Consider the following 22,637-nt stretch of genomic DNA (forward strand, 5'->3'; position numbering starts at 1 on the left):
CCAAGTCCATGTGGTTACATAATATTGGTAGCTTGAAATTGGCCATGGTGGGAATATTTACACAAACACAAAACTGGCAAACGCTATAAATCAGGGCTAACTATCATCCTGCCCCTCCCCCACCCCCGCCCCCAAGCCGGCTGTTAAACACTCACTGGCACACCACTGCAGAAAACTACCATTAAAAAGTAGACCAATTATCTACATTTATCAACACTACAGAAGCACCACGTCATATTCTAAAGAAGAAAAAAAAAAAGCAGGTTGTAGAAAAGCCTATGTAGTAGGATCATACTGATTTATTATTATACTGGTATATGGATATATCCATTTGTACAGGTAGACACAGAGGGATGGAAGGATATTTTCTGCAAGACTCTGGCAGGTGGCAATGTAAGGGATAAGGGTCGCCAGTCTACTCTGGTACAGAACCTTGAGTAAGAGTTGAGGCTAGAAGAATAGGGTTCCTGGGCAGGGTTTCAGGGCACATGGAGGCATGTGAGTGCTAGCCATGAGTGAGAACAGCAGACCCCCATGCGGCTTGACGAAACACACTAGGGGGAGGGAAGGCTACAGCACAGTGCAGCATGCATGTAGGTGTCATGCATACTGTCCACTGTGCACAAGTATCAGAACAATATGCCTGGCACACAGTAGGTGCCTGAAAAACGTTTGATAAACAAATGAGATAACGAAGTCGAAACTATTATATTTCATGAATGACTGGAATTTAAGCCCAGTAGAAGACACATGAAGGAGCCTTGGTGGCACAGTGGTTAAATGCTTCACTGCTAACTGAAAGGTCGGTGGTTGGAACCCACCAGCCACACCGCAGGAGAAAGATGAGGCAGTCTGCTCGTGTAAAGATGACAGCCTTGGAAGCCCTATGGGGCAGTTCTACTCTGTCCTATAGGGTCCCTATGAGTTGGAATCAACAGCAGTGGGTGTTTTTTTTAGAAGATGTAAGAGATTTCAAAATGATTTTGGAAAGTAAGACTCATATTGCACACCCAGTTTTAAACAAATTCATTAGTTTTCATTTATTAATGTCCTATATAAGTTTTATCCAGGCAAAAAACATATTTTCTATTTCTTTTTGTTCTCCTTGGTAGAAATGAATCTTGTGAGGAATCTCACTATCACCTGAAAGGACATCTCTTCTAGGATACACCTTTTCTGAAGTAAGAGAATTGGCATTTCCAACCTCCAAGATCACTTTAAAAAGAGAGGGAACACACTTAGGCTCTAGAGGAGTGGATCTTGTACCCACAGCTAAAGCCATGTTGCTGTTAGTTGCCATCAAGTCAATTCTGACTCATGGTGATCCCATGTGTGCAAAAGTGGAACGTCTCCATATCCTTTTCATGACTGTGATGTTTTGGAAGTAGATCACTAGGCCTTTTTCCAAGGTGCCTCTGGGGGAGTTGGAACCGCCAACCACTCAGTTAGTAGCTGAGCACTTAACCATTTGTACCACACAGGGACTCCTAACTAAAGACATGGAGAGGGGAAATTTTTACTCCAAACCCAGTATAACATTAGCTCTGACTCTCCATCTAAGTTGGGCCACCCAGGTATAGAAAGGGCCCAAATAATTACTATTATTTTAATCAACTGCAGCTTTCTAATAGTATGCAGAGAATTGAATACTCAGGCCATTGGGAGCCAACTAGAGGGCTGTGTGTATATCCTCTTCTGATTTTTACAAGGAATACATGTTAATATAGAAAAATCAGAATACAATGAAAAAGAAAACAAAACTCATCTTTAATCCCATCACTATGTGTTAATATTGTAATATTGTAAAGATTAATTTGTTAATATTGTAAAGTTCTCTTTAGTCTGTTTTCAAAACATGAAATCACACCATATCCAATTTTATATCTGTTTTTCACTGACTTTAAGAATTCTTTGTAAATATTAATTGCTGTATATTATTTCATCATATGGACTATATTAGTCAGGATATGGAGCCCTGGTAGCACAGTGGTTAAGAGCTTGGCTGCTAACAAAAAGATTGGCAGTTCGAATCTACCAGCCAGCTCCTTGGAAATCCTATAGGACAGTTCTGCTCTGCCCTATACGGTCGCTATGAGTCGGAATCGACTTGATGGCAAACAGGTTAGTCAGGATATACTCAGTTATGATGCAATAACATACAATACTCAAAAATCAAATCAACAGAGATCTGTTCTTTGATCTGTTCCATCTCAGACTGGTAGGGCCTCTTCTCCATGTCAGGAGGCTGTCAGGGCCTCCATCATCTGGAAGGTTGCTAGGGCAAGGGGAAAGAAATGTGGAAAATTGCAAAGTAGCTCTTAAAAGTCTCAGCCGAGTAACGACATACATCACTTCTGCTCACATCTCTTTGGTCAGAGCAAGTCACCTGGCCACAACTATCTGTGTAAGGGGAGGATGTGCAATCCTTCTGTGTGCCAGAGACAAGGAACTAGAATACTACTGAGCAGCCCTCATGGTGGACACAGAGGCACGCTGTAGTTTACTTAGCCACTCCTTGAATGCTGAGCTCTTTCCAATTTGTTATAAACGTGATGATAGTCAAGGACAAAGCTTTATTTGGATTTCTGTTTATTTCTTTAGAGTAAATTCCAAATGTTACGTCAATAAGTTAAGGGGTATGTAAACTCTTCAGGTTCTTGATACCTGTTGCCAAACCAATTTGTTTTCCTATGAACAAATATAAAAATGCCTACCTCAATGTATCAAGATGGGCACTATTGTCTTTTTATAAAATATTTACTAATCTGATAAGCAAATACGTCATTTCACTGTTATCTCCATTTGCATATTTTTGTTTGCCGTTGTTGCTGTGTGCTGTCGAGCTGATTCTGACTCACAGCGATCCTACAGCGGAAGGTCAAACAATTTTTCATATACGTATTAATCATTTGTATTTTCCTCTTTTGTGACTGTCAGGGATTGAATTGTGTCCCCCCAAAATATGTGTCAACTTGGTTAGGCCATGATTCCCAGTATTGTGTGGCTGTCTTCTACTTTATGATTGTAATTTTATGTTAAAGAGGAATACAGTGGGATTGTTAACACCCTTACTGAGGGGTATAAAGGGAGTTTCCCTGGAGTGTAGCCCGCATCACCTTTTATCTTACAAGAGATAAAAGGAAAGGGAAGCAAGCAGAGAGGGGAGGCCTCATACCACCAAGAAAGATACAATGGGAGCAGAGGGCGTCCTTTGGACCTGGGGTTACTGCACAGAGAAGCTCCTAGTCCAGGGGAAGACTGACGAAAAGGACCTTCCTCTAGAGCCCAGAAAGAGAGAAAGCCTTCCCCTGGAGATGACACCCTGAATTTGGACTTCTAGCCTACTAGACTGTGAGAAAATAAATTTCTGCTTGTTAAAGCCATCCACTTATGGTATTTCTGTTATAGCAACACTAGATAACTACGATACCAGTCTTATGTTCTTTGTCCATTTGCCTATGGGCGAGGGGGTTTGGGATTTTTTTATTCTATTTTTATTGGTTCTATTTTTTGTTTTGTTGTCATTTTATTTGTGTGAGCCCTTTATTCAGCAATAATAAAACCATTTGTAATAATTTTTTTTTAAATCAGCTTACTTGCTCATGAATTTTATTCATCATGACTTCAGAAAGAAGTTTGCATTTTTTGCGTGTGTGACCAAATCTATCACTCTTCTTTTGTCATTTACTTCCATTGCTTTTTAACTTACTATTCTTCCCAAAATGTAGAAGAGATATTTGCCTATATTTTCCTTATTTTTTAAGGAAAGGCTTGGTATTTCCCCACCTAAGTCTTTACTCCATCTGGAATGTAATAAACTAGTATAAATGAGAAACTCCGGTCCACAAGTCAGGCAACAGGCATCCTAATCCTGCCTGTGACACCTTCGGTACACTACTTAATCCCCACTTGACTCTCTCCCTGCAACATAACTCTAAAGTCTGGAATGTGGCAAAGCTTCTCTGCTTCAGTACAAAACTGAAGTAGCATTCTGGTCTCTGCCATACCTGGAGTATCAGGAACAAATAAAGAAACAGAAACACTGTACTTCTCTATTGCAAGCTAATGTTTAAACTACCCTATCTTTGCTTTACTGCCTCCTGGGCACTGAGTTTCTGTATGGGAGCTGACCAGGTCTGGAGAAGTGCCATTTCAGACAGAGGTAAAGCAAGGAGGCCAGGGAGAGTGCTCCAGGCCGAGAGACACAAGTACCAAAGGAAGCAGAGTGTGTTCACGGAAGGAGGCAGGAGTGGCCAGAACACGTAGGAACTGTGGGTGGGTTAAGGAATTGGCCTTTAGCTTAGGAGCAATGGAAGCAACAGAGCAATGGAAGTCTTAAGGAGAAGGGTGCTATAATTTAATTTGTATTTAGAAAAGATCACTCTGGCTGCTGTGTACATTTGAGAGAGGTAAAATAGAAAAGGGATCCTCATTAGGGGACGAGTATAATAGTCTGGCTGGACTTAGCCTACTGGGAAAAAAGGTAGGAAGCACAGTAAGAAAAGGAAGTTACTAAGAACTGCAGATTTTATGTGTCTTTATAGTCAACAGAGGCAATTCCATCTTTAAACCAGTGTGCAAGACATGGCAACACTGGTTGCCTCCAGGGAGAGACAGGGACCGAGGGGCAGGGGCTGGAGAAGGAGGAATTTTTACCCTGCAAACTCTCTATGACTTATGAACTTTGATCATGTGAATATATTACCCACTGCCGTTGAGTCCATTCCGACTCATAGCCAGCGTATAGGACAGAATAGAACTGTCCCATAGGGTTTCCAAGGCTCTGATCTTTATGGAAGCATACTGTCTCATCCTTCTCCCGAGGAAAGGCTGGTGGGTTCAAACCACCAACCTTTCAGTTAGCAGCTGAGCGCTTAACCACTGCATCACCAGGGCTCTTACATGAATATGTTACTTACTGAAAATATAAGTAAAATTTTAAATTAACATGCAACTGGAGCCTTCCTTATATCAAAAAGGTTGCCCTTGGAGTCCCTGTTGGTGACAAGTCTTCTAGCTAAAAAGGTATCATAACAAGCCCCTCTGGGTACCCATTTACTCCATGAATAATATTGAGGTCCCTGTGTCCCACTCACATTTCTCATGGATGAGAACATGATTTACCTTAGAGGATCACCACAGAAAAAACTTCCTGAAATGTAAACATTCTATAAAAGGCACACGTGCATCATTTAAAACATACAAAGTTGACTGGGTAAAGAAAGAACTTCTAATATTCTGGATATTTATTTCATTATATCTTGTCTACATGAATTTGCTGCCCAAAACAAAAGTGTGCAGCTATATTAGTGAAAACCAGGACAAAAATGAAAGTCGGTGACTTGGCTCAAAGGACTATTATGTATAAAAACAACCCGGGGAGTCATATAATTTCCTCATGTTTTAAATCAGTGAAATCTAGAGTTGCAGCTGTCTCACAAACTGAAACCAAATAAATTTTTAGAAAATGAGTCAATCATGAGATTAAAGTTTCAATTTATAACACTTCTGTGTTTTAGTTACAAAGTCATAAATAAATCTAGCATGACAGAGAAGGTAAATATTTTCTCAGTTGTTTATGCAGCCAAAGAGGAAAGGAATTTAACATGCAATTAACCACTTAGGTGTTTCTAGATATGCACCATATGGTCTTTGTATTTCAGATAAAGAAAAAACGAAAATAAATATCGTTCTGTTTAATCTAACATGTGCTTAGCAACATCGAATATTCAAAGCTAGTGCAACTCGAGTGCTGCCTTAACCTTAGAGACAGAAGAGTTATCCATGTGCAGGAGAACTGGAGCAGAGTAGGAAGAAATGTTAACTTCTTCCCCAGGAAAAAAATTAAATACAAGGAATGCACGTTCACCAAATAATTTAAATTGAATACTATCTGAAAAGTGGCGAACTTTTTACCACCACAGAACTCTAGTACTATTATTTAATAGACAGTATTTTGTTTACATGTTAAAAAGAAAAAAAAAGAAAGATCTTTTATGTGATCCTTTACACTGACATCTGAACAAGTGTGAGGTAAGAATAGCAAAGGTCAAAAGTAGACCTCAGCTTTCTTTTTAAAGACTCCCATGTGGTCACCATTTCTCCTACCAGCCTTACTCTAAAAAGAACCAATTGGAAAAAAATCTGATTACCATTTTAATCTGGATGGTAGAAATCATTTAATAGATTATTGATTACATCTTAATACGTTTTTATCAATGATTCTAAAATTAAAGCTTTTAAAATAAAATTATCAATACTTGATGATATAAAGGTCAATAAGCTGTGATAAAATTTTATATTAATAACTGAGCTAAAATTGTGAAATCTAGGAAAAGCATTAAAATATACATTAAATATAATAATACAAAAACATAAACTTTAATCTGCTTGATCCTGAAATGTCAGAGATCTACAGGTATTTCTCTATATATACACTCACATACATATTTTGAAGAAAGTTAAGTGACCAGGAAAAAAAATAAAATCTAGTAGTAATAAATCAGAGCCTTAACACCCAAACCGTATGCAGCAATGCCATTTTCCGAGGATGGGTGTTTCTGTTTATTCTTCTTTTTGGGACCATTACAAAACAAAACAAAACTCCAACAGTAAAGTAAATATGGTAATGGTATTCTCAAAAGCTCTCTGAACTCTTTCATTATATTTATTTCATCTCCCTGCTCCCATCCTTCCACAGGGTTAAGAGGTCTGTTTGAAAGTTGATCTGGGATGAGCGCACTATATAAACAATGGGGTTTACCACTGGTTACACTCCATCTCCCAACTGGTAAATTAGTGGTTATTTTCCTTTGCACATATAAACATGACAACAGCAATGTGAGCCTAAGAAATTGCTCTAAAAACCAAGCAATTTCAACAGAGGAAGCCCTCAAATTACACATAAATTGTATTCTAGAGGTTAGTCTATTAGTCTGTTATTTTGGAACTCAGAACACACGTCCAAAATAAATCTTCTATAAATGATGGTTACATTCCAAGCTACTATACAATGTAATCCTAAAGAGCAGAGCATTATACTGTTGTGACTGGAGCAGTAGAAACAGAAAAGAAAACATGTTTAAAATGCTGGTTTTTGCTGGTACGTGAAAAAAGACTGTTCTGATGAGAAGATCCCAACCACACTGGCTGATCCAGTTTGTGGCTTTCGAAAGACACCCCTTTCCATGCTTTGCTTCGGTATTCCTCTGGGTTGGTCTCAGATTTTCCCCTGATCTCACTCAGCAAACTCTCCCTGGTCAATGTTCACCGTGACTTAATGCCTCCCAAACAGATGTTCTTCCAGCCTTGATTTATTTTCACACCCATTCACCCATCAGCTGCTCCCAGGCATTTCCACTTGGGCATTCAATTGTCATCTCAAAATAAACTCATCAATTTTGCCACCCAGCACCTCACAACACTGCTGCCCCCACTATATTCTGTTTCACTGACATCTCCACGCACAAATGGCCCAGTTCAAAACATGGGTGTCGTTCCCCACTCCTTCTTCTCTCTTATCCCTATCAAACACCACCCAGGTCTGTCTGATGGTCTACCTGAGTTGCTAAATGACTCTTCTATCCTGCCTATCCATCTCCCCACTCTTTTTTTTTTTTTTTTTTTAAATCTCCCAGAGTCCAGCCAGTGCCGAGCCCATGGTGTACCCCCCGTGGCTGCTTGCTGCTGTAGAATGAATAAGTGTAGGTTGCCATAGCAGCAAGGGTAAGGCAGAATGCACGAGCCCAATGAACACACACAATGCACCCCTTTTTTCTTATGACTATTTCAGGTAAGGAGCCTCCCTACGAAAATTAGAAAACTAGGGTCTCAACATACCCATTGTATCAGCTATACTACACGACATCACAATGTCTCAGTCTTCTTGGGCTTTCGTATTCAGTTCATCTGCTCACCACTCTTGGCTTTTGGAAACCATCTGTTCAGCACATCTGTGAGGGGCTCAAAGAACATTTGCTTAATAATGAAATGTTTGACAGGACAGACTGGTGTATTGCTAAATGAGTGAATGTATACACATCCCAAACCAAGCCATTTTCAAGACAGGCTCCACGAGGGCAAGGAATTTTGTCTGTTATTCATTTCTATATTCTCACCACCAAGACAGTGTCTGGCATATAGTAGGCACTTAGAAATATTATATATACATATTTACAGATATAGTATAAAAGCGTGGCCGCTAATCAAAAGGTCAGCAGTTCAAATTTACCAGCTGCTCCTTGGAAACTCTATGGGGCAATTCTACCCTGTCCTATAGGGTTGCTATGAGTTGGAATCAACTCAGCGGCAATGGGTTTGGTTTTGGTTTTATATATAATATAAATTATAAACATAATTTGTAAATATCAAATACAAATAATATAACTGCATTAATGTATATATATATTATGCTAAATAGCAAACAAAAGCAGTGTTTGCATTTTGATGTGTCTGACTAAATTTAGTACTATTCTCAGCTGTTTGTTCTAATATCAGGATTTGCAACAGATGGAAAACTACACTTAGTATAAAATATACATATCACTTCTCTATACTTATATTTAGTAGAAATAAGTCTTAACAGAAATCAGTCTCCAGCAGCAGTGGCTGTTTTGAAATGATGCATCTTGAGCATGTGGCAGCAAAAAAGGTATATTCCCAAATCACCAGGCAGCACACACCCACCAAAGGAGATTTATAGGTAACCAATGTTTAGAGAAGGAGCCCTGATAGCACAGTGGTTAAGTGCTTGGCTGCTAACCGAAAGGTCGATGGTTCAAACTTACCAACTGCGCCATGGGAGAAAGACCTGACAATCTGCTTCTGTAAAGATGACAGCCTTGGAAACCCTATGGGGCAGTTCTACTCTGTCCTATAGGGTTGCTATGAGTCGGAATCAACTCTACGGCAATGGGTAGGGTAAATGTTTAGAGATTATATAAATACCCCCCCGCCAGGTAAATGGTAATAATTGGTGTGCTAATTTTAATTTAATGTACCACTGTAGTGTTTCTCAAACATAACTGATTAAAACACTTAGAGAAACGCTAATATAGACACTTATATAATTGTCTAGAGGTTTAAACCACACTGACATGTTTAATTTTATTTTTTCCATGTTTTTGATGAGCAGAAGTTATCAATTTTAATATAGTTTAATAAATCAGTCTTTTACTTTATACTTAATACCTCTTGTATCATATATATCATACTCTAATAGAGTATAAAAAACGAACATCTTAATGATACCATAAAGATATTCTTTTACATTATTTTCTAAAGCTGTAAAGTTTTCCTTTTCACATTTGGATCTTTAACCCATTTATTTATTTATTTATTTGGGTTTTTTTGTATGCAGTGTGAGATACAGATCCAGTTTTCATTTATTCATATAGATAATTAATTATTACAACACCATTAAAAAAAATTCCATTCTTTGTAAGTCTAAAATGCCATCTAGGTTATATTTGAGAGTCCACAGACGTGTTGAGTCAGCTTTTGTCTCTTGATTCTGTTCTTGGTGTATTTGTCTATCCTCACACCACTGTTACACTGTCTTAATTGCTACAGCTTATTTGAATCCTGAATCCTGATAGGGCAAGTTCACCAATTTCTTGCTGTTCTTCAAATTGCTCTGGCTAAACAAAGTAGGGAGACTCACTGTTTCCAATTTCAAAATGTACTATAAAGTGTGGTACTGGTAGAATAGAGATATAGACCAATGAAGTAGAATTGAGAATCCAGAAATAAACTCATATATCTATGGCTAACTGATTTTCAACAAGGGTGTCAAATCCATTCAATGGGGGAAAGAACAGCCTCTTCAACAAATAGTGCTAGGACATCTGGAATAAAGTTGGAACCATACTTCACACCATATATGAACATTAACTCAAAATGGATCAAGGACCAAAATATACAAACTAAAACTCTTAAAAGAAAACCTATGGTGCAGTGGTTAAGTGCTCAGCTGCTAACTGAAAGGTTGGCAGTTCAAACCCATCCAGCGGCTCTGCAGGAGAGAAACCTGGCAATCTGTTCCTATAAAGATAACAGCCTAGAAAACCCCAAAGGACCAATTCTACTCTGTCAAATGGGGTCGCTATGAGTCAAAATCGATTCAATGGCACCTTGTTTTCGACAACGGATTCTTATATATGATATCAAAATCATGGGCAACAAAAGAAAAATAGATAAACTGGACTTCCACAGAATTAAAAACTTTTGTGAATCAAAGGACATTAATCAAAAAAGTAAAGCGACAACCTATTGAATGGGAGAAAATATTGGGGAGTCATATATTTGATAAGGGTTTAATATTCAGCATATTTAACAAACTCCTACCACTCAACAAGAAAAAAACAAACAACTCAATTAAAAAATGGGCAAACGACTTGAACAGACATTTTCCCCAAGAGGATATACAAATGACCAATAAGCACATGAAAAGAAAAATGTTCAGTGTCAATAATCATTATAAACCAGTTGCCATCGAGTTGATTCCAACTCATGGCAACCTCGTATGTGTCAGAATAGAACTGTGCCCCATAGGGTTTTTAATGGCTGATTTTTCAAAAGTAGAACACCAGGCCTTCCTTCTGAGGCACCTCTGGGTAGACTTGAACCTCCAAACTTTCAGCTTTACATCAGGGAAATGCAAATCAAAACCACAATGAGAGAACACTTCATACCACTAGGATGGATGGCTATTATCAAAAGAATGGAAAACAAGCCTTGGTAAGGATGTGGAGAAAGTAGAACCCTTGTGCATTACTGGTGGGAAAACAGTCTGATGATTCTTCAAAAAGTTAAACATAGAATTACCATATGACCCAGCAATTCCATTCCTAGGTATATTCTCAAAATACATGAAAGGAGGAACTCAAAGAGATACTTGCACACTAATGTTCACTGCAGCATTATTCACAACAGCCAAAAGGTAGAAACAACCCAAGAGTCCATCAACAGATGAACTGATAAACAACATATGGTATATCCATACAATGATTACTCAGCCATAAACAGAAATGAAATTGATATATGCTATGACATGCAAGAACCTTGAAAACATTATGCTGAGTGAAATAAGTCAGACACAAAAGGACAAATATTGTATGATCTCACTTATATGAAATATCTAGAATAGACAAATACAGAGAGCAAAGTTTATTAGTGGTTACCAGGGGCAGGTGAGAGGGGGAAAAGGGGAGTTACTGCTTAAGGGGCACTGAGTTTCTGTTAAGATTGATGAAAAAATTCAGAAATGGACAGTGGTGATGGTTGCACAACATGATCAGAGTAATTAATGTCACTGAATTATACACATAAAAATAACTGAAATTGCAAATGTTTTGTTATATGTATGTTTTACCACAATAAAAAATACCTTTAATTGCACCAATGAGTGCCCATTTGCCACATGCATCGTGCTAATTAGTAAAGCCTCTAAAAAGAGGCATAGTCTCATTATTATGAGGCTTAGGATGAGGAAAGGCAGGGGCAAGCAATCCAGCCAAGTTGAAGTTTTGCAGCTTTGGGAAACATCTCAGTTTCTCTTAATTTGATCTTCCTATCACTTTACTATTTACCAGTTAAGCTGTAACTACATGCAGTTTAAGGCACATTCATTTTAAAAATGAACAAAGAAGCAAAGAGGGATATAGCATGAGCACAAAAACACACAAGCATGACTCAGACAACGCTTTAGAAGCAGTAACAGCTATTAAAACCAGTTGTTACTGTTGTTGTTAGGTGCCACTGAATCAATTTTTTACTCATAGTGACCCTATGTGACAGAGCAGAACTGCCCCAACAGGTGTCCTAGGCTGTAATCTTTACAGGAACAGATCATTAGATCTTTCTCCCGTGGAGCCGCTGAGCGGGTTCAAACTGCTAACCTTTTGGTTAGCAACCAAGCACTTAACCACTGAACCACCAAACCAAAAAATAACCAAACCCACTGCCAGTGAGTCAATTCCAACTCATAGCAATCCTACAGGACAGAGTAGAATTGCCTCATAGGGTTTTCAAGGCTGTAAATCTTTATGGAAGCAGACTGCCACATCTTTCTCCTGCAGAGCAGCTGCTGGGTTGGAACGGCAGACCTTTCGATTAGCAGCCAAGCACTTAACCATATTGTGTCACCAGTGCTCCTTTATTAAAACCTAGGCAACTGTTATTATTCCACAGATGAATCGTTAGATCCTTCGTATTGACACAATTTTTCAATAATACAGATAATCAATAGCTCAGTAATGCACAGTATTAAACACTGTATTACATGTAAGATCAAAAATCAGTAGTTCATATGACTAGCATTTGTTAGTTGGAGCAGATGATTATGCTTCTAAGACGATAAAAAAAAATTGTTGATATAGAGCATAATGAAGATAAAACACCCTATTACTTCACTGGTCTGGTAAGTATGAACTCTTCCATGCATGTCTGAGTGTTAGGACCTGAAGGTACATGGGCAATGATAGTTTCCTGGCTGACTTAACCTGTTAGCACAGCATATTCTAGTGTTCGATGCCATAACAAATCAAGCCACCTTACATTTACTCCGTATTTTACAGCTGATAGAGCACTTTCAAGTGAGCTTTCTTTCTTGGACTGGCTCAGCTAGAGGGATATAAACCTGGACCTACTGGCAGCCTTCATGCTACCTAGTCAGGGGAGCCCGCCTGAGAATGAGACCAACCGAGGGAAAAACAGAGCTAAGAAATGGAGAGAGAGAGATTTCCAACAATATCGTTTAAGACCAAGATTCAATTTCCCTGAAGTCAGACATATCCCTGGACTTTTCAGTTATGAAACTCAATAAACTCCCTTTCTATTTAAGCCAATGAGTTGGGTTTCTATCACTTGTAACTGGAAGAGTACTAACTAGTATAAAAGAGGCAGGCATATTGCTAACTGCAACAGCCAACACTTTTGCACTATACCCAACTTTCTTACAGGAGTGTTATAGAGTAATGAGCAAAGCATGCCTTTGAAGTTGATTTTGGATCTCAACACAACCACTTACTACCTAAATGATCTTTGCTGTTGTTAGTTGCCACCGAGTCAATTCCAACTCATGGCAAGCCCATATGTACAGAGTAGAACTGCTCCATAGGGTTTTCAAGGCTGTGACCTTTCAGAAGTAAATCGCTAAGCCTGTCTTCTGAGGTGCCCTTGGGTAAGTTCAAGCAGTCAAACTTGGGCTAGTAGTCAAGTGCTTAACCGTTTACACCATGATCTTAGACAAGACATTTAATGTGTCTGAGCCTCAATCTCAGCCCCAAATATAGGGATATTACCTGATTTAGAGGGTTGTTTTGAGAGTTAAATCAGGTATCTTTTTTGCAAAGCAATCAGATTCTCTGGCACCTAGCTCTCAATAAACGGTAACAAAATTCCTGCTATCTGCTCTGACAAAGACTAAGTGAGACAAGACATGCAAAGCATCTATTATATCTATCCCTGGGGCACAGTAAGTTACTCAATAAATGTTCACTGCAATGAAAATGATTAGGGACTAATAACCACATTCATCTTACATCGCTAACCATCTTTCTTATAGAAAAGGAACTAAAAAGAAGGATACAGACTGACTTCAATGGCCTTTTTTAAGCCAACACTCTCCCAGAAATCTAGAAAAACATATCTAGCAAGAGGAAAATAAACACATATAAACAGATGTTTAGCAACATTAAGTAAGTCAAGCAATTTCTAGCACTTGTCCCAAGTTGTGAAACCTCTACATAAATGTAAAGATCTCAAGTTCACCAAGGAAGAAGTTGACATAACCTACTTACTCTGACAGATACGCGAGCAAAACCATTCAAACCCACACACAACAGGATTAAAATGCTGGACTCACCGTGTTGGGAACGTAGGGTAACCCATAAAATTTCTCCTGCATTTCCTTAAGAATGTCTGTGGTTGACCTCCTCAACGGATGCTTCCCATGGTAGATTTGATCCAGAGTGGCATAAAAGACCTAGACAATGAAAACATCCATTTACTTTTGGTAGTCCATCCTCATAGCCAAGATGTGGTAGGCCATAGATGCTATAAGTGCACCAGAATAATAATTATAAATCAGCTGAAAACATCCAAAAATATAAATGTATACTGCTTGAGACCTATTTCATACCACATTTAAGACTGTGTTAATGACTAAGAGGAATGCTCTCAACCTTTTCATGACTAAGGATAGTAAAGGATTTTGAACTTTATCCATAAGGTACTCTTTATGTGCAACGTAGCAAATTAAATTTGTAACCACAAGACTGGAATTTTACCAATATATATAGTTGGAAATGTGAAAAAATAAAAGAGTTACAACAGTGACTCCCTGGAATCTAGCAACTCAATCTAGTTTGATTTCTTCCTGGAATCCTGATATATCTTAAATGAGAGAAATAAATGGTCAGAATCCTAGTTTTGTGATGAGAAGTGACAGAACATCAAGTAGGTGGGGTGACGGAAGAGAAAGGAACAGCAATCTAGCATCTGGCGAGTACAGATGTTGCAAAGAATTTTGATGCAGCTGTTGGTAAGCCTGGAGGTAGGGCCAAGTCAGACCCCAGCACCTGGTCTTAGCAAGCACAAAGGAAGTAGCTGCCAAACAGGGGTGCTTCTAGCTCAACTAGGTGGCTAGGGAGAGGGATCACCCCTCTCCGAATACAGGATACAGGCCACTGAAACATAATAGGAGAAGAATGTATTAAAAGACACTTGAACATGAGTTCTACTGCTTACAAAGTAGGGGGAAAGAAATTTTGCATATAAAATTTAAGTCAAGATAAAGTCCTTTTTCACTGAAATGTCTGACTTGAATACTAACAATGTTTGGAATTCACCTAATGTGAGAAGGTAGAAAATGCTTTATTTTAAAGAAAATTTTGACATGCAAATATGCTACCAATACGTATCTTTCTGATTTAGAAATGTAATTTGTGGAGAATGCGCAGCTGCTGACTTGAAAGAAGGGAGGATTAGTTTGGATAAAAGAAAAAATGTAAATGACCTCTAGCTTCTGGCTTCATCTAGATATAGAATTATGGTTCTAAATTATAAACTCAAGTTTAAACCTCCCTAGGGAAAAATACAGACATTTCCTAAATATAAATATTGCTTTACTCTAACTGGTAATCTAAACATATAGCTAAATACAGCTCTTTCAACTCTATATTCTATAATGAGTAACAACCCATAAAGATAATCAGAGAAGTTAAGACGACTCATCCATGCTCTGTCTTTACTTTACCAAAGTAAATTATTAGGAATCAAAACTTTTAAATTCTAACATCAACTGAGGTGTTTTTTGCCCCAATCTGTAAACAAAATCAAAATTTAAGGGTTTCATTTTGTCAATTATGCCTTTCACAAACAAAATAAACATGGAATGACATTTTTTAATCATAAAAATCACAAAATAAATTAAATGTGCATTTATTTCATGCTTACTTGCTGACAAACCAAACAATTCTACAGTGATGAGCCTATTCACCCACCCAGGGAGTTGTGCCTTCCTGGGACCAAGAATCTTAGAGCCACAGAAAAACAAAGCACGATAAAACAGTCCACAATTTTTAAAACACTGTGTATATCTCCTTAGAACTTGGAAACAATTCATTTCCTTTCCAGCCCTGTTCATCTCTGCTGTACAAGAGGACCACTGCGCCATGCTAAAGCTGGCCACAGGCAGCTATTCTGTCAGGAATCTTCTTCTCTTTTTCTCTCTCTGTCCCCTCTCCTATCCTTTCTCTCCTCTCTCCTCTCCTTTCTCCCTCTCTCTAGGGGTGGTTCTTTTGGAGGGTGGGAGGAGGGAAAAAGTTGGTTTTCCATTTTAAAAGAAAATCATTGGAATAACTGTTCAAAAGAAAGCCACAACACAAGTTCAGGAATGGTTAATGGTGATGGTTGAACAACACGACGATGGCAAATGCTTTGCTATCTTACATTTAACACAATAAAAAAATCACTAGTTGGTAGCAAAATACAGCAATACAATATACATTAAAAAAGGGGGGGCAAGGTTTCTACTGTAGATACTAGCAAATCAAAAGACTTTTGCCAACTAACGTTCATTTTTAAAACTAATGCAAAAATCTTCAAGTTGTTGTTTTTCATCACTTTTAATTATACTGATATGAACAGGGATTGGTTAATGTAAATCAAATGGAAATTCACGGTTTTGTCTGTATTATGTATTTTCTTCACTGAAATGTATTTTAAGGTATAACAAAGATAGCACTGATTTATTACTTTCTAGGGATTGAATTTTAAAAAAGTATAATGCAATTCAATAATGCTTACACTTTTAAATAGGCAACTGTATCATTATAAAACAAATACTGCCTAAGATGAAAGATGGGTGTTTAGGCTATGTTTACATAACTCTCAAGATCTGATGAAGAATAAGAATTCATAAACTCTGTAATGACAAATACCTCAATATCTGCTATCATGTCGGAATGACATGCAGATGGTTCCTAAATTTTTTTTTATTCTTTATCTAGAAACCTGAAAAATTGGTTTTGAGTATTAACTAAAAATAATGGCTATTACTGTTTAAACTTCAGATCTAAAAACAAAACAAAAAAAGATACAAAGTGGAAAAATATATATAACTGGGTTTGAGTCCTAACTTGGTTGCTGATGAGATATGTGATTTAGAAAAAATCATGTAACTTTTCCAAGCTTTGATTTTCCTGACTGAAAATGGAAAATAATCTTAACATCCACTTTGTAAGGACAGTGTGAGTAGTGAATGAGTCAATTTTGGTCAACTTCTTTGAACTCAGATGAAAGATGTTTTAGAGGCATAATTATTATAATAAATGTGTAGTACTGGCAAGAATCTAAAGTTATATATTTATCTTGGATAATTACTCTGGAAAACTTCAGAACAAAGATCTATACATACCTGAAGTTGCATATCAGCTGCAGCACAAACCTTTTTAGACTCACAAAGACGAGACACCATATTTTTTGGCAATGGCTTAAGGAATAAGCAGAAAAAGAACATATGAGTAAAAATTGCTTAATAAGCCATTGCATTGCACTATATACTGAGGAGTCAGGAAATGGAACATCAAATAAAAAAGAGAATTTTATTATAGATTAAAAAATAATTATCACTTTTAAATACTTTAGTTGACAAGACAACAAGGATGAAGACATTCAATTTCAAAAGTGGTAATTTGTCAAACAGGGGTCTGGACGTGAAAACACAAGGGTGTAGAGACCTAAGTTAAGACACTGACATCGGTATTTTTAAACCTACTTAAAACTTTGAAGTTAATACTTTTTCCATTCCTTCGTTACTGATGAACGCTGCTCAAGTGCGCTCTTTAGTTTTAGGTGCATACAATAATTGATGACAGGGCTAAAAGATTAAGATGTCAAGAAATTCATGGTACCAGCCAGTATTAAAACTGAACTGATAGCTCAACAAATAACCATGATAATGAATTGCATATTCTTTTATTTTCTAACCCAAAAGAACTGTAGCGCTTGTACACAGTCTAACGTCCCTATAAGATTTAATTAATCACCAATTAAGCCTAATTCTATAATATCAAATATCCTCTTAAAAATAAACTAATAATGTTTTTGAAGAAGTACTTTATCCAATCTTACTCTACCTTAAAATCATTAATACTGATGTTTATTGAAGAAACCTATTACTTCATTCAACTCTACGTACAATGTCAATTAAGCCAAAAACCACATCAGTTAGTGGTGAGTCGATTCAGACTCATGACTACCTCATGTGTGTCAGAGTAGAACTGTGCTCCACAGGATTTTCAACGGCTGATTTTTTGGAAGTAGATCACCAGGTATTTCTTCCTAAAGCTCCTCTAAAGATAAACAGTGCAAGTTATCAGCACTATAGTGTACAAATTAACCACTAGTGAATGATAATGTGAGCAGTGTGCTAGAAGGGGAAAGATTCATGACTATATCCCCAGGGACTAGAACAGTACCCCGCACACGGCAGGCCCTCAGGAGCATTTGCTGAATGAATAAACGAATACCAGAATGATGGTTAGGATATGGCTTATTAAGTGAAAGACTACACAAATACTTGAAGAAACCTCACAGAACAAACCTGTAGTCTTGTCTTTTCTCTTTCCATTTGACTATAAGAAAGCAAACCAGGCAGAAAAGGCATGAACTGAAGGAAGTCACACACTGTCTATTCTGAGACAGGTTAAAAAGGCCAAAGACTTTCTGACACCAGAGACACCAATCAGGTATGAAAGAAATATTTCCTCGAACAGAATTTTAAAAAGTCAAGATTTAGTTAAGTAGCTCTCTGTCGACTGCTCGTCTGAAAATGTTAAGACTTCTTTAGTTTTACTCTACATTATACCTTTTGTGGGCAGGATTGGTGGTATCCTTAGGAAATCTGTTCAACCTTCACAACACTTTAATAACTTTATTTTGACAAAAATGTTCTCATTTACCCAACAAACAATAAAACTTCATGGGCAAGCTCTGTATTTAACACTAGGGATATAAAATGGTGAACAAACAGACAGGTGCCTGTCCCCAAGCAAGTTACAGGCTAGCATTATCCATGTGATCACAGATGTAAAGAAACAAACTGTAGTGGGTGCGAAGCACAGTGGTGAAGGGCTGCATGGGGTTGGTGACTTAGGAAGGCTCATCTGAGCAAATGATGAAGAGAGTTTTGAAAAATGAATATGCACTAACTAGACAAGGGAGGAGGAGCCCTGGTGTCACGGTGGTTAAAGCACTCGGCTGCTAACCAAAAGGTCGGTGGTTCGAAACCACCAGCCACTCTCCGAGAGAAAGATGTGGCTGTCTGCTCCTGTAAAGATTACAGTTTTGGAAACTTTACGGGGCAGTTTTACTCTGTCCTACAGGGTAGTTATGAGTCGGAATCGACTCAACGGTAACAGGCTTGGTTTCCTGTGTAGAAAGCATTTCAAGCAGAAGAAACAGCATGTACGAGGGGCAGAGGACAGGCTGTCTGCAGGAACTGGAAGAAGAGCAGTGAGAGGAAGGCAGGAGAGTGGCTGCAGGTGGGCTGGAGGGGCAGGCAGGAGCCGGATCAGGTAGCACCTTGGCAGTGAGCTAAGGGAGGACACTCGTTTCTAGCCTCATACTGATGGTATGCAAACAACAACAACAAGCCAAAACAGTTGCCGTCGAGTCGATTCCAACTCATGGCAACCTCATGTGTGCAGAGTAGAACTGATCCAGATGGTTTTCATGGCTGTGTCCTTTTGGAAGTAGACGGACAGGCCTTTCTTTCGAGGCACCTCTGGGTGGACTCAAACCTTTCTGTTAGTAGTGGAGCACTTAACCATCTGCACCACCCAGGGACTCCAGTTGGTAAGTGTGAAGTGCAGAAAGTAATTTGGCCTTTTGTTCTAGGTTCCTGAGAGCTGGGCCAACACTGGAGCTAATAAGTGGGGGCTGACCAGACCAAGGGGGACCATCTGGGAGCCTGATGCTAAACCTCACGAGGTATGATGTAATCTATCATGGCCACATGGTGAGGCTCAGATGGAGCTTCCTAGTTGGCAAGAGCAAACATCTGCTCTTGAGAAGGTAGCACATCCCTCTTTGGGACATGGAGGCTCTGTGCTGGAACCCTCTCAAACCCTGCTGTTAAGTGTCTCTTCATTTGTACCCTTTTTTGTTGTATTAAAGCTATTCTGTTATCATAGGTATGGTGTATCCTGTGAGCTTTGTGAGTCGTTCAGTGAATTACAAGACCCAGAGGAGAGTGCGGGCTGACTGATCTGTGGATTCCTGAACTTTCGGCTAGTACCCACTGACCTAGCCCTGGGTAGCAAGAGGTGAAAGACAGAAGGGCTGCATGGGCAACTGGGGTGTGAACTGAACAGAGAAGGGGAAGCTGAGATTTCCACAATGCATTTGTTGTGGGATTTGTTATCTGCCACACAGTTTGGCGTCAGAAGTGGATGATCTTAGTCTCCCTGAACTGGTTTGCATAGTAAGTCACTACGGAGTTTTAAGTAAGGAAGTCAGATGATCAGATTTGTGTTTTAAAAAAATTTCTTTGGCTGCAGGGTAGATATGGGATAGAAGGAAGGCAAGAATAGATTAGGAAAAACCAGTTAAGAGACTATAATACAAAACCAGTGACAATGGGATCAACAGTGGCCTAAGCAAGAGCCAGAGTGATGGGGGCAAGATTAGAGTGGGCTGAGGACAGGGTGGGAGGCAGAGAAACAGAAAGAGCGAGTATATACAACCCTTGCCTGTTTCCAGAAGTGTGACTGAGTGGTAGAGAGGGAGATTTTGGGCAGTAGCTGGAGTGCGAAGTTGGGTGAGGGTAGACATTTTTGTTTAAGGTTGGAAAAGACTTAAGCAGGCTTAAAGAAAATAATGCTCATGGTTAAAGATACACAGAGGGGAACAAACTAAAGATGCAAAAAAGAGGAGAGAATTAAGACCATTCAGTTCCTGAGACGGCAGAAAGAGTAGTTACATAGATCACAGGTGAAAGGGTTGACTTTAGTCAGAGGAACAGGTGGAAAGAGGTGCTGGTAGATTTCCTAATTCAGGACAGGAACACATACAGTAGATGGAGGGGCAGGCACAGATACAGTAGATGGAGGAGTCAGGCACTGATACAGTAGATGGAGGGGCAGGCACAGATACAGTAGACGGAGGGGGCAGGCACAGATACAGTAGACGGAGGGGGCAGGCACAGATACAGTAGACGGAGGAGTCAGGCACTGATACAGTAGACGGAGGGGGCAGGCACTGATACAGAGTCAGGCACTGATACAGTAGACGGAGGGGCGAGACCTATGGCAGATAAGGAGGGAAGTCAAGTCCAAGGTGGAGGGAGAAAGCAGAAGGGTCAATGGAATGGTGCCCGTGCTGAGATCGAGAATCGCTAGAGAAGGAGGGGAGAAACAGGCAAGCTGCAAGGGCACACAGCTGTGCTCAGGCATCTTTTAAAAGGTTTACTATTTCTGCTCTGTGGATGATTATGCCGAGGGAAATTCCAAGTATCAGATCTAAGAGCCAAACTCAAAATACTCCTTTCCATTTGAAAGTAGCTCACTTATTTAGGGGCCCAGTATCTTAGAGATTCAAACATTAATAGAAAGGGCAAACATTAAGACAAATTTAATGAGGCTTAATTCTTTCCTTGTCAGGTTTACAGTAAATCAAAAGATGTAAAGAAAAAAGAGCATGCAAGAACAAGATATTTGAAAACAGTATTTAAAAAATTACGTATTCAAGGCCTACTATACTTACGATAGTAAACACAAAGAACATTTACCAACAATATAAGGAAACGTGACTAGAAAGTAAGTACAATCCTAGTAGAATAGTTCAAACAGCAGATATTAACCCATCAAATCACAAATTAAATAATGAATTATATTACATGTAGTGTAAATAAGGAGTCCTGGTGGCACAGTGATTAAGTGCTCAGCTGCTAATGGAAAAGGTTGGCAGTTCAAACCAACCAGCAGCTCTGTGGGAGAAAAGATGTGGCAGTCTGCTCACGTAAAGATTACAGCCTTGGAAACCCTATGGGGCAGTTCTACTCTGCCCTACAGGGTCGCTGTGAGTTGGAATCAACTCGAAGGCAGTGGGTTTTTTGTTTTGTTTTTTGGTGGTGTAAATAGCAAAATGGAGCCCTGGTGGCACAGTGGTTAAGAGCTCAGGTTGTTAACCAAAAGGTCAGCAGTTCGAATCCACCAGCTGCTCCTTGGAAACCCTATGGGGCAGTTCTACTCTGTCCTATACGGTCGCTATGAGTCAGAGTTGACTTGACAGTAACAGGTTTAAATAGTAAACTAGATTTTTTTTTTTTAAATCTAGTTTACTTGTAATCAACTGGACTCTTGGAAAGGAGTTATATACTTCCTCCGTTAGAGAGTATTTCCTTTTTTTGAAAGAAAAACAAAAACAAAATAAAACAAAAAATATTTTTGTTTAAATTTATATGCACAGGTTTTTTTTTTTAAATAAATAATATTAGAAGTTAAATCTAAAACTTCAGGGAAGAAAAATGTTTCCTGGCCAACATTTTCTTCTATAAATATCACTTTAGGAATCAGTCATGATAAGAAATGTTGAAATAACATTTTTTTTTGCTATAATTTCAAAAGTGGTTATGTCTATAGAGCAGCACAGACGTTTTATATTATTGCTGCTAAACTCAAGACTCCTGCATCTTATATACTGAAGAAACAGAATGAATACATCCAAGCTGACAGGTAATCAGTAATTATACATAAATGAAAATGCATTTAATATACCTGAACCTAGTATTAGTTACTTTTCCTTGTATTAAAATTTACCAAAGTCTATGGCATTAAAAATGATTAATAACTATTTCACCATCTAATCAACTGTATGTTATACCAGACTCTACCTCAGTTTTCATACCTTCCAAGGTAGAAAATACTACCTCCCCTTCCACTGATGGCTAGATCTCATAGCCTAACAGTGATATATAATTTCTCAGTTCTTTTTGGGATCTGGATATTGTCATATGCAAAAGGTTAAAAAGCGTCCTACCGGCACATCAAGAATGTAACAAGCCAAGCATAATGCTCAGATTAGCTAACGACAGTAAAGAACAAGGTAAAAGAGATGGCATGACCGCACAGCGC

General features: G+C 38.6%; 1 protein-coding gene across 1 annotated transcript in view; it reads right to left on the reverse strand.

The window, feature by feature from the left end:
• Positions 1 to 22,637, reverse strand: part of MIPEP (mitochondrial intermediate peptidase) — a 216,772-nt gene that overhangs the window by 84,276 nt on the left and 109,859 nt on the right. Inside the window, exons 16-17 of the mRNA XM_004386578.1 lie at positions 16,919 to 16,993; positions 13,865 to 13,984 (exon numbers count right to left, since the gene is read on the reverse strand). Coding sequence (XP_004386635.1) covers positions 13,865 to 13,984; positions 16,919 to 16,993 — 195 coding nt within the window. The remainder of the gene's footprint in view (positions 1 to 13,864; positions 13,985 to 16,918; positions 16,994 to 22,637) is intronic.

Source organism: Trichechus manatus, unplaced genomic scaffold, assembly GCF_000243295.1.
Source record: "Trichechus manatus latirostris isolate Lorelei unplaced genomic scaffold, TriManLat1.0 scaffold00168, whole genome shotgun sequence".
Taxonomy (NCBI): Eukaryota; Metazoa; Chordata; class Mammalia; order Sirenia; family Trichechidae; genus Trichechus; species Trichechus manatus.